Here is a 14740-nt window from a genome sequence, read left to right as displayed (position 1 = left end):
CGCGACTCTATAAGGGCTTTGACAAAGAAGCAGAGCATCAACAACATCAACATTTCATTCCACTATAACAGCTATTTAAGTTTATAAGTAAACTTTAAGTCTATAGATGACAACTCGCCTCCTTTATTCATTTTTGTAAGCAGAATATATCAGCACAATGACCTTTATCATTTCTGAATGATATATCATAATAGATCAAAACCTTTAATCCCTTCTTATATACTTGGATCAGCCACTTTTTTTATGATTATGAAGTAATTCAGTCAAGACTGTCAGTCTGCCCCAGGGCAGCTGTAGCTACAACTGTAGCTTGCCTCCACCAGTGTGTGAATGTGTGTGTGAATGGGTGGATGACTGGGTGTGTAAAGCGCTTTGGGGTCCCTAGGCGGGACTAGTAAAAGCGCTGTACAAATACAGGCCATTTACCATTTAATTCAAAAATGATGCCAATCGCAAACATTTGTTTCTTTTTCTGTTTAGCTTTTTTCCACATTTTTCAGTCTCTTGATGGTATATAAAGCAAGATTCTACGGTGCTATCAAACAAAAAGCTATTAATAATTCCAACATTTATTCCAAGTTGGAAACTGGGCCAGTGTTTAGCACTGTCAGCGCTCTCTAGCTCACTCACTAAAAAGCTCAGTATTTTAGCAATCAAACAGATGGGATTCCTCAGTGTTTGAATTTCATCTGTGAAAATGGTTTATTTAAATATTATTCTGGTATTGTCATTATAATACAAACTGTTGCAATGTTGCAGTACAGAAGCCTCACACAATAGCAAAGAAAAGAGAATTATAATTCATCAGAAGTTTTGACAGCTCAACAAACAGACAGGACCGCATTGAAATGAAATACATTAGAAGAAACAAATACATCTAGAGTGGGTGAAGAGTTGGCATATAAAACAGAACAAAAATGGCTGTGTGATGTTTCTGAAATAACATCCCTGGGTGTAGGAACTGCTGCTGTTACCATCACAGTGAACTGTTCTCCTCTTTGGTAATAGAGACCTTGCTGCTTGTAAGCAATTCAGCCTCTCCCAACACTCATACCAAGTATTAGTTATAATTTTTTTAACCACACCAATCAATCATTGCTCCCATCTCTCTTTCTTTGTTATTCAGTATGTTGCAAGGACCCACAATGAAGTGAGTCCCCTAGATTAAGATGAAGGCTTTATAAAGGAGATGTTTCTAATATATATAGATAGATAGATACTTTTTTTTTTGTCAAATACATTTTACCCATTTTCATTTTGAAGAGATGAAAACCCACTTTGGACTTGTTTACACTTGAATATGAGTACATGACACCATTGTTACAAGTACAGAACATCACTGGCCTCTGCCTTTTTAAATGGATTTAAAAAATGTTCTCATGCTGATTATTTCATTTACAAGTTGTACAATTCTGCATCTTTTTACATGAGGTTGGACACACCGTCCACTCTCTGGCACACATTCAAATCTCGTTCTCAATACACTGGAAAAGATTGTTTTCTCCTTGTAAACTAAATCATGTTACATAGCTTTTCAAAACAATTCGTCGAGTGGCATATATGTGACAGCGATGTTAGATTAACTGTCTAAATGTGCATTGAAGCTATTTGAAACTTGAGGCATTAGACAGGGTCGCCCTCCATCGCCCGCACATCTTGTACCCAGCCTTGATGCTTCTGATCAGAAGATGTCTCTGCTCTTATCCCAAAGCACGACACATTCTGTCAGCCTTTGAAGCTCCGAGCTGGATCAACAAGTTTTCACACAACTGTTATTGGAAATGCATCTATACAAGGGAGAATTTGATTTAGTTTTGACTGCAAAGCAGAATGAAAGCTCAAAGTGAAGTGAACATTTACCCTTTTTGGGACATACACAGTAATCATTTCAAAATGCTGTATGCGTGTGATCAAAACGCCCTGAGATCAGGTCCATAATAATTGAAAACCCTGCCTGATTTAAACATCTCTGATCTCTCATTCAACATCATCTTCTCAGTAATGTCCAGACAGCTTCCAGCATAGCTGCTATTTTTAGATCACTCCCTGGAAGTTTTTTCTTTTACCACATGACGTGTACATCCTGTGATTTCACCGTGGACCTCAAACTTGCACGGTGACCAAACAGCAACTTGACTCGGCCGTCGCTGGTGATGGGATCTGGGTTTCCAGCTGTGATCCAATAGTTTGAAGGCAGCAGATCAGATGAGGTGGGAAATAAGAAGCATGCTCATCATTTTTTTTTTTTTTTGACATTCATGAGGTTGTGCACCATGACATGCTGTGTGTCTGGTCCTGCATTGGTGCGAGGTGCCTCAGGGAAATGCTATTGCTTTCCAGCTTTTCACCCACATCAACACAATCTTTGCTTTTTACGTGCATTATCTGCCTCCCTGTAACTTTTTCCTGAAACTGAAAATCCGATTTTAATAAAACTGAAGGACATCAGCACATATTGCAGAGGCAAGCCAGGGATAAATGTACAGGGTGATCTAAAAATACCACCTGTGCACAAGAAGATGATCTTGAACAAGAGGTTGGCCAATTTTAAATGATATGGCCAAGAGTTGATTTTTTTAGGGGGTGTGGGGTGGATTCCCAGAATTTTTTGATCACTCCTTATATACTATGCATGAAAGCCAGCTTACACCATATAATAAATTATGACTTCTATTATCATGCTTTATCTTTGACCACCTTAAAAGTTGGGCTAAGCAAGAAGAAAGATGGGAAATAAAGCACTGATCTCGTTGCAGGGTGATTGGTGCTCTCTGGCACTGAATTTTATGGTCGATAACATTCATTTACAGTATCCTTCTTGAGACATCTGTCAGCTATTTGCTTAATCATAAATATTTCACTTTAAATTGGAACATTGGTGCACAATGTTCTTTCAGCTCAAAAGTTAACAAGGAAAGAATCCGTTTTTCTTTTGGAGGTTATCCTCAGTCATGCTAATGATCTAAGCTATGTGTACTATGAAACCCCACCACGCCTTTGCCTCTGTTTGTGTCAGATTGTCAAAGCGGTATATTTTTTAATAAATGCTATGCATGAATAAAAAACTCTGTGATATATCATCTGAAGATAAAGCTAAAAATATATTAATGTGAGATTAAGAGAGAAAAAATAAACGTATTTCACATAATGAGTATACTCTCTGTGTCACTGGATCTCATGTCACCACCCTGCCACTCAGACTTGTACCTGTATGTGTGTCACTGTATGCATTAGGAATCATAACCAATAAATGCTAGCTATCCTCATCATCCAAAGTGGGCAAATCCTCATTCATCCTCTGTAATTATAGCAGGGAGGTGCACAGCATCTGAAGCATGTCATTTAGCAAAGGTCCAGGTCAGTTAACATCAATCATCCAATGGTCACATATTACAATTTTGAATGACTCGTAACTTGTGACATCCTTTTTTATTCCTACCAAGGATGCGATACAAATTAAAATGACATAGGGACATTTTTTTCACATCAAAGTTAGCACATTAAAATAAAGCTAAATTCAAAATATCGTAACACTGAACTCCAAATGTTTGACTCATGTAGGTCAACTAATGTGTTATCCTCTCTTCTAAGCCTTCAGACCGATAAGCATGCATATCCCCGGATGGATCACTAACAAGATGTTAAATTATGCACAATGGAAAGCTGGGTGGCTGATACAGCTGAAAGAAAAATTGGAAAATTTAACCTTTCGTTAACCTGTTGGTTAATGGTAACAGTCTAAATTAACACATACTTGAATATAAATTATCTCTTCGAGAGGGCTAAGAGTGCCTATTCACATTGAAGTTCCATGGTCAATATGGTGAGTGGTAGCTATGTATACAGCACATACAGTAATTCTAGGTGCTTCAAATAAAACAGATATAGATACAGATCTAGAATTATATATATTACACAAATATAGACTCTCCTTTTTTTGTTCGCTTTTGAGCAATGAACGCATGAACTGGAACAGCGAAACCATAAGAAAGTCATTCTTCCATGAGATTTATCCAACAAGATACAGAGTCCAGTTGTCACATAGGAGCGTTGCACCTCAGGTGGTGTCAGGATGACGTCTGTACAAAAGGTAATCCGACAGCTTTAAATGTGACTGGTGTTTACATTGGCCAATAACAATGTGCTGGGTGCAAGAGCAGTAGTGGCTAGGACACGAGGGGGGGGCAACTGTGCTGTCCGCAATATGGTGGAGAGATGTGTATGGGGTAAGAGGGGGGCGGGGGGCGGGGAGAGGGGCAGGGAGTAAAACAGGCATTTTTTTTCTCATTCGCTTTGAGAGCAAACAGAAAAAGAGAGAGTGAGTGAGAGAGAGAGAGAGACCTGGGTGCAAACCATGTCAGTTCCTCAAATTATAACAAGGCATTCCTCACCAAACCACACGCCACGAGGAGGACAGCCAGTCCATAGCTGGATGATATTCTTGTACCTGTAAAGATAAGAAACAGAAGCACAAAAACACTGTTACTATTCTATTTTCTTCCCCGTGACCAAAACTCTCTACAGGAACACAAATCCTTTCCTATGAGCTTGTTTAAGGCCTACAGCACATATGACAAAATGACTTTTCATGTTCGGAAATACAAGAACTTGAGCATTAAAAAAAAGGCTCTTAGCGAGAAAGAGTTTGTCCATAAACGTGTAATAACAAATCAAATTAAATAATCACCATGTTCTTCCTCTTAAAGTTGAATCTGACATCAATGAAGCTCACGTATACTGTCAAGTATGGTGGTTCTTTCCTTGAGCTAAATACTTTTTGTTTTTACCATATCACACCATTCACTCTGTGAAGGTTTTCAGTCATCCAGGTCATCGTAGTCTAAGGAGCTTGGAAAGAAAAGCATCTGGACTTCTTTAAGTTTACTTGAAGACGTTTCATCTGAGAAGCTTCTTCAGTTCTAAGAGCAGCGAGTGGTGGAGAGTCCAAGAATTTAAGCCCTAGGGGAGTGTCCCCACAAGAGGGTCATGGACCCCTTATTGATTGTCTACCTAATCACAGGAGCCAAGGTGTGAAAATGGGTGTAGGTCACAATCGGCCAAGGTTTTGGGTGAATCCATTGTGAAGCCTGGCCCCACCCTACCATGTGACTTCCTGAGGTCAAATGGCCCAGGATGTGAGTGGGCATTAAGGCATCTTGGAAGGATCTCAGAACTGGATTATAGATGATAGACAGTTGGTGTTGTAAGCCACCGCCTCTGTTCAAAGATGGTCGTTCAGAGTGGACATAGATGGCTTCTTTCACTCCTCTTTCAAACCATCTGTCTTCTCTCCACCAGTTGCTCTTAGAACTGAAGAAACTTTTCAGATGAAACATCTTCAAGAAATTTAAAGAAGTCCAGTCACCTTTCTTTCCAAGCTCCTTAGACATATCACAGATCTATTTTTTTTTAAGTTTGAGGTATTTCTCAATACAAGAAGAAAAAAATGCTGTAGTTTTACTTTAAGGCTCCTAATTATAATATTTGGTGCCTGACTTGGATAAGATAATGCTAAACCTTAGCTTAAGGTGAGGATTAAAGTTTTTTCAAATCTCTACAGTAAATGGTAAATGGCCTGTATTTATATAGCGCTTTACTAGTCCCTAAGGACCCCAAAGTGCTTTACATATCCAGTCATCCACCCATTCACACACACATTCATACACTGATGATGGCAGCTACATTGTAGCCACAGCCACCCTGGGGCGCACTGACAGAGGCGAGGCTGCCGGACACTGGCGCCACCGGGCCCTCTGACCACCACCAGTAGGCAACGGGTGAAGTGTCTTGCCCAAGGACACAACGACCGAGACTGTCCAAGCCGGGGCTCGAACCGGCAACCTTCCAATTACAAGGCAAACTCCCAACTCTTGAGCCACGATCGCCCTGTATCAACAATGCAGTAAAGCAGTAAATACAGTATCAACTTGGTAACTAAGAAAAATAGTTGTAAAGTGAAGTCGTAAAATTAGTAACTGTTGCAAATCTGCACATACATTTTTAGTAAATGCGGGCTGATGTCCTGTCATTAGTGTGTGCCATTAAGCTGAGGCGCACTTGGGTATATATAGTGTGTGACTATAGCTGCCGACATATAAGTCTAACACCGTTAGGCATTTGAAAAAGAAAAACAACACGATCTCTGCAGCAACAGCAGGTGCTTGTGGGTTGAAGGTGGTAAATGAAAGTGCTACTTCAAGACACTTTTTAGACGAAAGATTCTGATTATTGCAAATACTCTCAGAAGCAATTTAACTTCTGATCTTTTTTTTCTATTTCAATGAAATCCTCGTGTTAGCTTTACTCAAGAACTATGACACTGTGTCATCCTGCTAGCTCTTTCTGTTCATTATTTTGTGCGTGTTGTGAGTGTGTTCAAAATCAATGATATATATATACACAACTGGTTTATTTTGCTCGACATGTGGTTTCTTGTTGTTTTACACCCACATCTGTATTTCAGGTTTTGTCCAACATATGGTCTAGATGGAGTAGAGTCTAAATGTAGCCCATACAGCTCCTGCTACGTACAGTATATAGACAGTTGAGTAGGTTTTAGGAGCGATCGTGGCTCAAGAGTTGGGCGTTCATCTTGTAATCGGAAGGTTGCCGGTTCGAGCCCCGGCTTGGACAGTCTCGGTCGTTGTGTCCTTGGGCGAGACATTTCACCCGTTGCCTACTGGTGGTGGTCAGAGGGCCCGGTGGCGCCAGTGTCCGGCAGCCTCGCCTCTGTCAGTGCGCCCCAGGGCGACTGTGGCTACATGTAGCTTGCCATCACGTGTGTGTGAATGGTTGGATGATTGTATATAGTGTAAAGTGCTTTGGGGTCCTTAGGACCAAGTAAAGCGCTATACAAATACAGACCATTTACCGTTTTAAAAGCTTTTATGTTTTTATTTAGTCAAGCTAAAAAGACATTTAAAAAAAAAAATCTGCCAGAAAATTCAACATTAATGAATCAATGGTACGGAAGCAAGAAGAATGAGTTGGGGAAAGTTTGACATATCTGATCGCTTAATGTGCCTTATATTCAGGCACCTTATAATACGGTAGCTTCTATCTTCCTTTAGCATGTCCAGATGTCCAACTTTTTGTGTGATGGTAGCATCTTTCCCTTTTGGGTGCTACCGCAGGTGCCTTTGACCGTGTAAAACATTTGTCGACATTGTTGTGTTTGTTGGGGAGAAAACTTGCAGACATAAAGTACAGCACTTCAGAGTCACACTGCTAGCGATCGAAGATTTATGTAAATGTGACAAGCTGAACGCATTCTGTTCTGTACGGGAGACACGGCACGGAGGAGAGTGACTGACAATAGTCTACAGCCGATCAGGAGGCAGAACACAATGCCCTGCAAAAAAACAAACAAACAAACACAAAAAAGCAAAATTGCACAAAAAAAATTTGTGAAACAGTGAGGCCGCGAAAGGTGAACCACGTTACAGCGAGGGACCACTGTACTTGAAATATGAGATTGACAAAAATGAAGCAAAATTGTAGAGATTCAGCTTGTAATGGCTGAAAGAAAAGAAAGTGTCTGCTGCACAGGCTGAGGGTTTCAAATACTCCACACACCTAATCCCAGAAAACCTGTTTCTAAACATGTGAATTTTAGAAAGAAATTCAAACGACCAAAAATAGACTTGAAATTGTCTACAAAGAAACACAAAGTGCTGTGATTAAACCAGGAGAGGCAGACAACTACAAAGAAAGTGAAAATGACCAGAAAGAGACCAAAACCAAACACTAAAAGGCAGAAAAAAGAAAAAATGCAAATTAGCCCAAAAAGCGATTGGAAAGAGTCAGAAAAAAGGTGTCACTGAGTCTAAACATGACCAAAAAGAGAAGAAAGTAGACCAGAGACAGAAATGTGTTAAAAGAAATGCAAATGAAACACATAAACAGAGAGACAAAGAGAAGAGAGAGACATATAAACTGACTGCAAAGAGATGCAAACCAAGTCGTCTTATGTGCCTTTACCTATATAAACAGGGGGAATGTTAATCTATGTGTGATTGATGTTATAAATACATTCATTTAATTCTAGCACCTTTACTGAAATCCTGGAAAACTGTAAATAAAGGCTTTTGGACTGCTCTGAAAACATTTTGCATGGGCAGTTAGCATTGCCTAAGACCTGACAAGCTGCTATCACCACTGCGGGCAACTCTGACTGTTTACTGAGCATCTGACATGACTAACAACTGCAAACTAGAACACAACCTCCTCAGCCTACAGTGTGATCCGCTTGCGTCTTGGAAACATTGAGCCAGAACTGATGAGAGCAAAGTAACAAATGACAGCTGTACAATCGGCCCAGCAGATGTCTGTGGACGTAATACTAGGACACTTTTAGTGTTGAATTCTTAGATAGGGAAAGAAATACCATGAAATAAAGCAGGATTTCAGTAATATTCATTAAAAAAAATCACATTATTCAGTAAACTATATTAACATTTACTAGATTCCTGTGTCATACTGGAATCATTCTTAGAACTGGTACAGTTCTAAGAAGAAACTGTACCAGGGGAGCCCACTGTTCCTCGCAGCTCTGGATTGTCAAGGCTGCTGAGGGTTAGGGGACGTAAGGAAGGGATGGTGGTGCAGAGATGGAGGGCTTTGACCCTTTATTCCTCCCCACCACATCTCATTTGGCTCGAGGTGATCTAGAGAACAGGAGTGCCACAGAGGAGCAGCAATCACTCTAGGCCAAAACATCCTTCACACAGAGAATAATTAATCAGCTTCCAGCTAGAAGCCGCAGAAAAGCACAGATGCAGTGATACAGGACAAAAAAATCTGCATATCTACTGAACTATTTTACAATAATCTACTCTGTATATAAAAGTACGCAGCTTTAACTGTGATTTCACTGTTGCAAACTGTTAATTACCTCAGGATGGAGGATGTGCCTTTGACTTCATTTTCTATTTTTCATCATTCTTTGTCAACAAAAGTAAAACCATGAAAGATTGTTTTTCTCAGGGCTTTGAGTTGCCACGCTGCACCACTGTGTTCATCCTACATCTACTGTTTTGCCAAAGTTTTCAAACTGCTCTAGTTTTTTCTGTTCTTGACTCTGTATCATGTCACTAAGAAACCGCCATCATTACATGGACCTCTCATGGACACTCAGCTCTGACTGCGATCACAAAAGCTCCGTCTGAAAGCTGGCTTAAAGGCAAGGGAAGGTAGATTGTTTCAAATACAGGATGAGAGGCTGTGCCAAGATCCTGTGTAAGAAAGAAAATATTTTAAACTATGAATGATGCAGTAGTGATGCTCTAGTAGAATCCAATAATTAGTAAACTATTCTGAGCGTGTCATGTCTGAAAAGGGCTGCAGACAGCACCTGTGTTCTGCTGTGGAAGAAAGACATCCTCATTAAAAATCTCGCTGTAGCTCTAACACTTCCCTCTTAAGTACCACAAAACACTGACTATCTAGCAGAGTGTGTTGTCATGTTTTAGTTGCATGTATCTTTTAACTCCTAATTTCAGCAGGGCAACTAAGGGTCTGAAACAAAGTCACTTGATATCTACCCCTTTAGAACTCTTTATAATGACTGTTAACAGGAGTTTAGCTTAAGCAGAGTTCAGCTAACAGGAAGGTTTAACTGACAGGTGAGATGCAATTCTCCGTTTCACAGTGCAGTATTTATGGCTCAATGAGTGCAAAATAATAACACTTGAAGTTTGCAAAGCAAAAGTAGTTTTATAGGAGAAGTTGAGTGTTTTTCAGATGAAAATGGAGCAACAGTTGATTAAAAAACACTTGCCATCTGTCCAGAATAAAAATATTGTGCTTTGGGATTATGTTTCAATTCATAGAGTAGGGAAAATTGCACAACCTAAACTGAACAAAACTGAAAAACTCTGAGGATATCTAACATAGCTCATGTGTGCAATACAGCATTTATTTGTAACTCACAACCTGCGTTATATACACAACCTAAAGGAAAGGAAAAGTAGCAATAATAGAATTCATAAGATTCAAATCCAAAGTAGTTGTTGGCCGAACTCCCTATTGAAGACCCAAGAAGCATTGATAAAAGACAGCCTGCTATTTTTACAACCAAATACAGCAGCAGTATAATGCAGTGAGGCAGGGCTGCTTGATTAGGTCATGATGACCTCCTTCTGGATATAACCCAACAATGATGGGTCACTGCACACCACCCTGCACAGCTGCGTAGGATCATTTCTTTAGTGTTAGTTGTGACGTCTTCCAGATGCACTTCAAAATCTGCTGAACTGACTCTGAATTATTACGCTCTAGTCCCCCCAGAATCTGGTGATCAAGCCACGTACAAAACAGCACAGAGATTGTTATTCATACATTATTGATTTGCTGTTGTGCTGCTTTCCATTGTTTCGTGTGGGATTTCCAAAGCCATTTTTCAGTTTGCTTATCTGAGAGAACACAAACAATAAGGGAAGGCACATGTACCATAGATATGATTCTATCAGGTAAAAGAAAATATCAGCCACACTATCAGCACTGCACCATGTTCATATGAAATCTCTGAAGCAACATCTTGTAGTCATCATAGTCCTTCATAAGTTATAAAGACTGCCAGTTGTGTCCAGTAAATCGGAGGTTTGCCCAAAAGTTAATTTCTTTTTTTTTCTTTTACATGGAAACCACAATACAAGAAGAAGAAAAACAAAACCTTTTTTTTTATCTGCTGGTCAATTTGGAGAGTCTGGCAAAAAGAAAAAACTAGCAAAATACATATTTAGGGCTTAGTTTAATTAGACAGTTCACATGTATATTGACCGATTGAGTCCATGTTCTCACTGTGTTTGTGTCCATTCTCTACCCATGCTCCAGTATATGTGCACAAAATCAAAGTAAGTGTTAAATTAAGCTTAAATTATGTTTTATTTTACTTGGAGGATGTTCATTCATTTATTTATTTATTGTAAGTAAGATTTAAATACTGTAGCAAAAGATGACGGTACTCCTAGTTGGCTGTGTCTAAAATTTAGAGCTAAATGGACTGATTCTTATATAGCGCTTTTCTACTCTCCCAGAGTGCTCAAAGCGCTCTATACAACATGCCTCATTCACCCATTCACTTCTAAACACAAGTGCAAACTAATCTACATTCACCCACAGCCACACTCCGATGAACGCATCGGAGGGCAGTTTTGGGGTTAGTATCTTGGCCAAGGACACTTGACATGCAGATTGGGGAAGTCTAGGATCAAACCACCAACCTTCCGATCAGTAGCTGATCTGCTCTACCACCTGAGCCACAGCCACCACAGCCACAGCTAGTAAAAGTAAAATAGGAAACTTATAACTTATAACTTATAACACCATGAGACTGGACAGTGTGCGCACCGCGGATGACGTCAGTGCGCACACTGTGTCTGAGGAGGATGTGCGGAGGTGCTTCAGGAAGGTGAACGCACGCAAAGCTACTGGTCTGGACGGGATTCCCGGCCGCGTCCTCAAGTCATGCGCGGCTCAGCTGGCTGGAGTGTTCACGCACATCTTCAACCTTTCCCTCTCTCTGTCTGTAGTCCCAGCCTGCTTCAAAATGGCCACCATCGTCCCTGTACCCAAATCCTCCACCATCTCCTCATTAAACGACTGGCGACCTGTAGCCCTGACCCCCATCGTAAGCAAATGCTTCGAGAAGCTGGTCAGGGACTTCATCTGCTCTGCACTACCCGACTCACTGGACCCTCTACAGTTCGCATACCGCCACAACAGGTCCACTGATGATGCCATAGCCCTGACACTACATACTGCCCTGTCACACCTGGAGAAGAGAGACACGTATGTGAGAATGCTGTTTGTAGATTACAGCTCAGCATTCAATACCATCGTTCCCTCGAAGCTGGACAGGAAACTGCAGGATCTAGGACTGAGCAGCTCCCTCTGCAGCCGGATCCTTAGCTTCCTGTCTGACAGACGCCAGGTGGTCAGACTGGGCAGCATCACCTCATCCCCCGTCACACTCAACACTGGTGCTCCACAGGGGTGTGTACTGAGCCCTCTCCTGTACTCACTCTACACCTACGACTGCACGGCCACTAACAGCTCCAACATCATTGTGAAGTTTGCGGACGACACTACAGTGGTGGGTCTTATCACCAACGGTGATGAGACGGCTTACAGGGAGGAGGTCAGCGCCCTGACCCACTGGTGTCAAGACAACCATCTCACCCTCAACGTCGCAAAGACAAAGGAGTTGATAGTGGACTTCCGGAGGTGCAGAGAAGTACACACCCCCATCATCAGCGGCGCTGCTGTGGAGAGAGTGAGCAGCTTCCGGTTCCTTGGCGTACATCTGGCTGAGGATCTTACGTGGTCAGTACACACAAACAAAACAGTGAAGAAGGCGCAGCAGCGCCTCTTCTTTCTCAGGAGACTGAAAAGATTCGGCATGAGCCCCCGCATCCTCAGGACCTTCTATCACTGTGCCATTGAGAGCATCCTCACTGGATGCATCACCACCTGGTATGGCAACAGCACCGCCTACAACTGCAAAGCTCTCCAACGAGTAGTGCGGTGCTCTGAACGGATAATTGGAGGTGAGCTTCCCTCCCTCCAAGACATCTACAGGAAGCGCTGCCTGAGGAAAGCGGGGAGGATCATCAAGGACTCCAGTCACCCCAGCCATAAACTGTTCAGACTACTTCCATCAGGAAGGAGGTTCTGCAGCATCCGGTCCCGTACCAGCAGACTGAGAGACAGCTTCTTCCATCAGGCCATCAGACTGCTGAACACGTCATAGACACCTCAGCTTCACTACTGGAACTTTAACATTATGCACTCCATACTGTACAGTAATGCCACTGTTTTGCACATGTCTCACTCTGTATATTTTATTTTATTTATTTTATATATTCTATTCATTGTTTACTCTATTTAATTTGTAAAATATGTGTATACACACACACACACACACACACACACACACACACACACACACACACGTAGAAAAATATTTAGTATACACATCCAGAAATGCATATACTATTATATATTGTACATATATTTATTAGTTTCAGATGTAGCCATTCTTGTATTTTGCTTGTTTACATTATTGTATTTTGCACAACTCTGTTGCTTGTGAAGCTCGCACACAAGAATTTCACTCACATGTGCTGTACCAATGTACCTGCACATGTGATGTGACAATAAAAGTGATTTGATTTGATTTGATTATAAAAGGAAAACGTGGATGGGTAGACTGAAGAAATCAAGCATCAGGACAGAAAACCCTGAGCAATATGGCTTAACAGTAAAAAAAAATACACAACACAGAGATATAAATAAGTTATTTTTTTGTGACAGAATCATAAGAAATGGGTGGAATGGAAAAGTCAAAAGAAAACCTGTAATAACACCCAAGCAAATATCCATCCATCCTTTTTTCCACTTATCTAGTAAAAGTCTATTTTTGTCCCTGTTGGCAGACAGGGACCAAATTATTAGAGCTAAATGTAATCATGTCATCCTTTGAGGGTCACAAAGGTACAAATGTGGCTCGCTGTAGCTCGTTAGATAGAGCAAGTTATCTAGTAGTTGGAAGGTTGGTAGTTAAATCTCTCACTGTTCCAGTCTGCAACCAACTGAAAGTTGCTCTCTGGTGTGTTCACTGGTGTGTGGACACATCAGATATGTGAGACCACTTTTTTTATAAAATAACAGTGAAATAGGTAAAATCTTAACTGTAATTTTAGAACATGATTCTTGTTTTCTAAATGATGATGCTGATCGGAGTTAAAAATGATGTGGGCATACCTTGCCAAGGACAATTGCTATCATATGAGGATGTACTGTCCGTCCGTTATTCACGTGTAGCATTTAGTTTCTAAACACCAAGATAGTAGTACTTTGAGCCTTTACACTGGGATCTACTAACCGAGTGACATAACGTTAGTGCATTTATCTTTACATGGGTTTTATGGTCCAAAGAAGCTATACAAATTAACTTGTCTTGTTAATGTGCTTTTGATGATTTATTTTCTCACCCTCTTGTCCTCCATTTCATAATGGCATTGTATCCCCAGATAACAGTAATATGTGTGGGAATTGTATCTAAAGTACAACAGTTATCTCCTCCCAACAGTGCCAGTCACTTTGAAAGACTGTATAAATCTGCAGTACTTGCATATGAGTCTGTCACCTTCTTGCATGCACTGGGTGCAGGATTGTTTCCATTTGTTCCATTCCTAACCCTGAAATGATGTAAGCAATCCACATAGTACGGGAAAACAACACCGTCTGCAGCAATTATTCTCATAACCTCACAGATTCCTTCAGCTTTTTTGTGAGCTGTTTTTCACTTTCAAACTAACCTTGCCAGCAAGCATACTAAAGGTAAAGTCTGTGCTCCTGTGCTATTTTTAGAAAACAACAAAGGAAGAGCATTTGCGAATTATTATTGTTGCTGTTTTGTGTTCTGCTGTGCATTTTAATTGATGAGCAGAGGGGAAAATGTAAGAAGTCTCTAATAACACAACTGAACATACACATATATAGAGAGAATACACAAAAAGAGCTTTAGCTTATTATTTCATTTCACCATCGCTGTAGCTAAAAGCACTTTCTTCCACTTCCTGTGATCGTTTGCTTGACAAGGTCACTGTGTCTTTACATGTCATTTGGAATCATCTATCTAAAGAGGGAAGCTTTGGAGAAAAAGGTTTCCAGGGGAGATTTTGAGTCGTCTGAATTCTGTACATAGTGTTTAAAGCAATACATGATGCCACTTTGA

The 14740-nt window shown here is 40.7% G+C and overlaps 1 protein-coding gene across 1 annotated transcript in view; it reads right to left on the bottom strand.

Annotated features, from left to right (window-relative positions):
• Positions 1-658: 658 nt before the first annotated feature.
• Positions 659-14740, bottom strand: part of vstm2a (V-set and transmembrane domain containing 2A) — a 108418-nt gene continuing 94336 nt past the window's right edge. The window contains exon 5 of the mRNA XM_005752786.2: positions 659-4447. Within this exon, the coding sequence (XP_005752843.1) occupies positions 4371-4447 (77 nt within the window). The 3' untranslated portion in view covers positions 659-4370. The remainder of the gene's footprint in view (positions 4448-14740) is intronic.

This window comes from Pundamilia nyererei, unplaced genomic scaffold (assembly GCF_000239375.1).
Source record: "Pundamilia nyererei isolate P.nyererei 1_Seehausen unplaced genomic scaffold, PunNye1.0 scaffold00380, whole genome shotgun sequence".
NCBI lineage: Eukaryota > Metazoa > Chordata > Actinopteri > Cichliformes > Cichlidae > Pundamilia > Pundamilia nyererei.
Note: the sequence above shows the minus strand (reverse complement) of the source record. Positions and strands in the feature narration are given on the sequence as shown.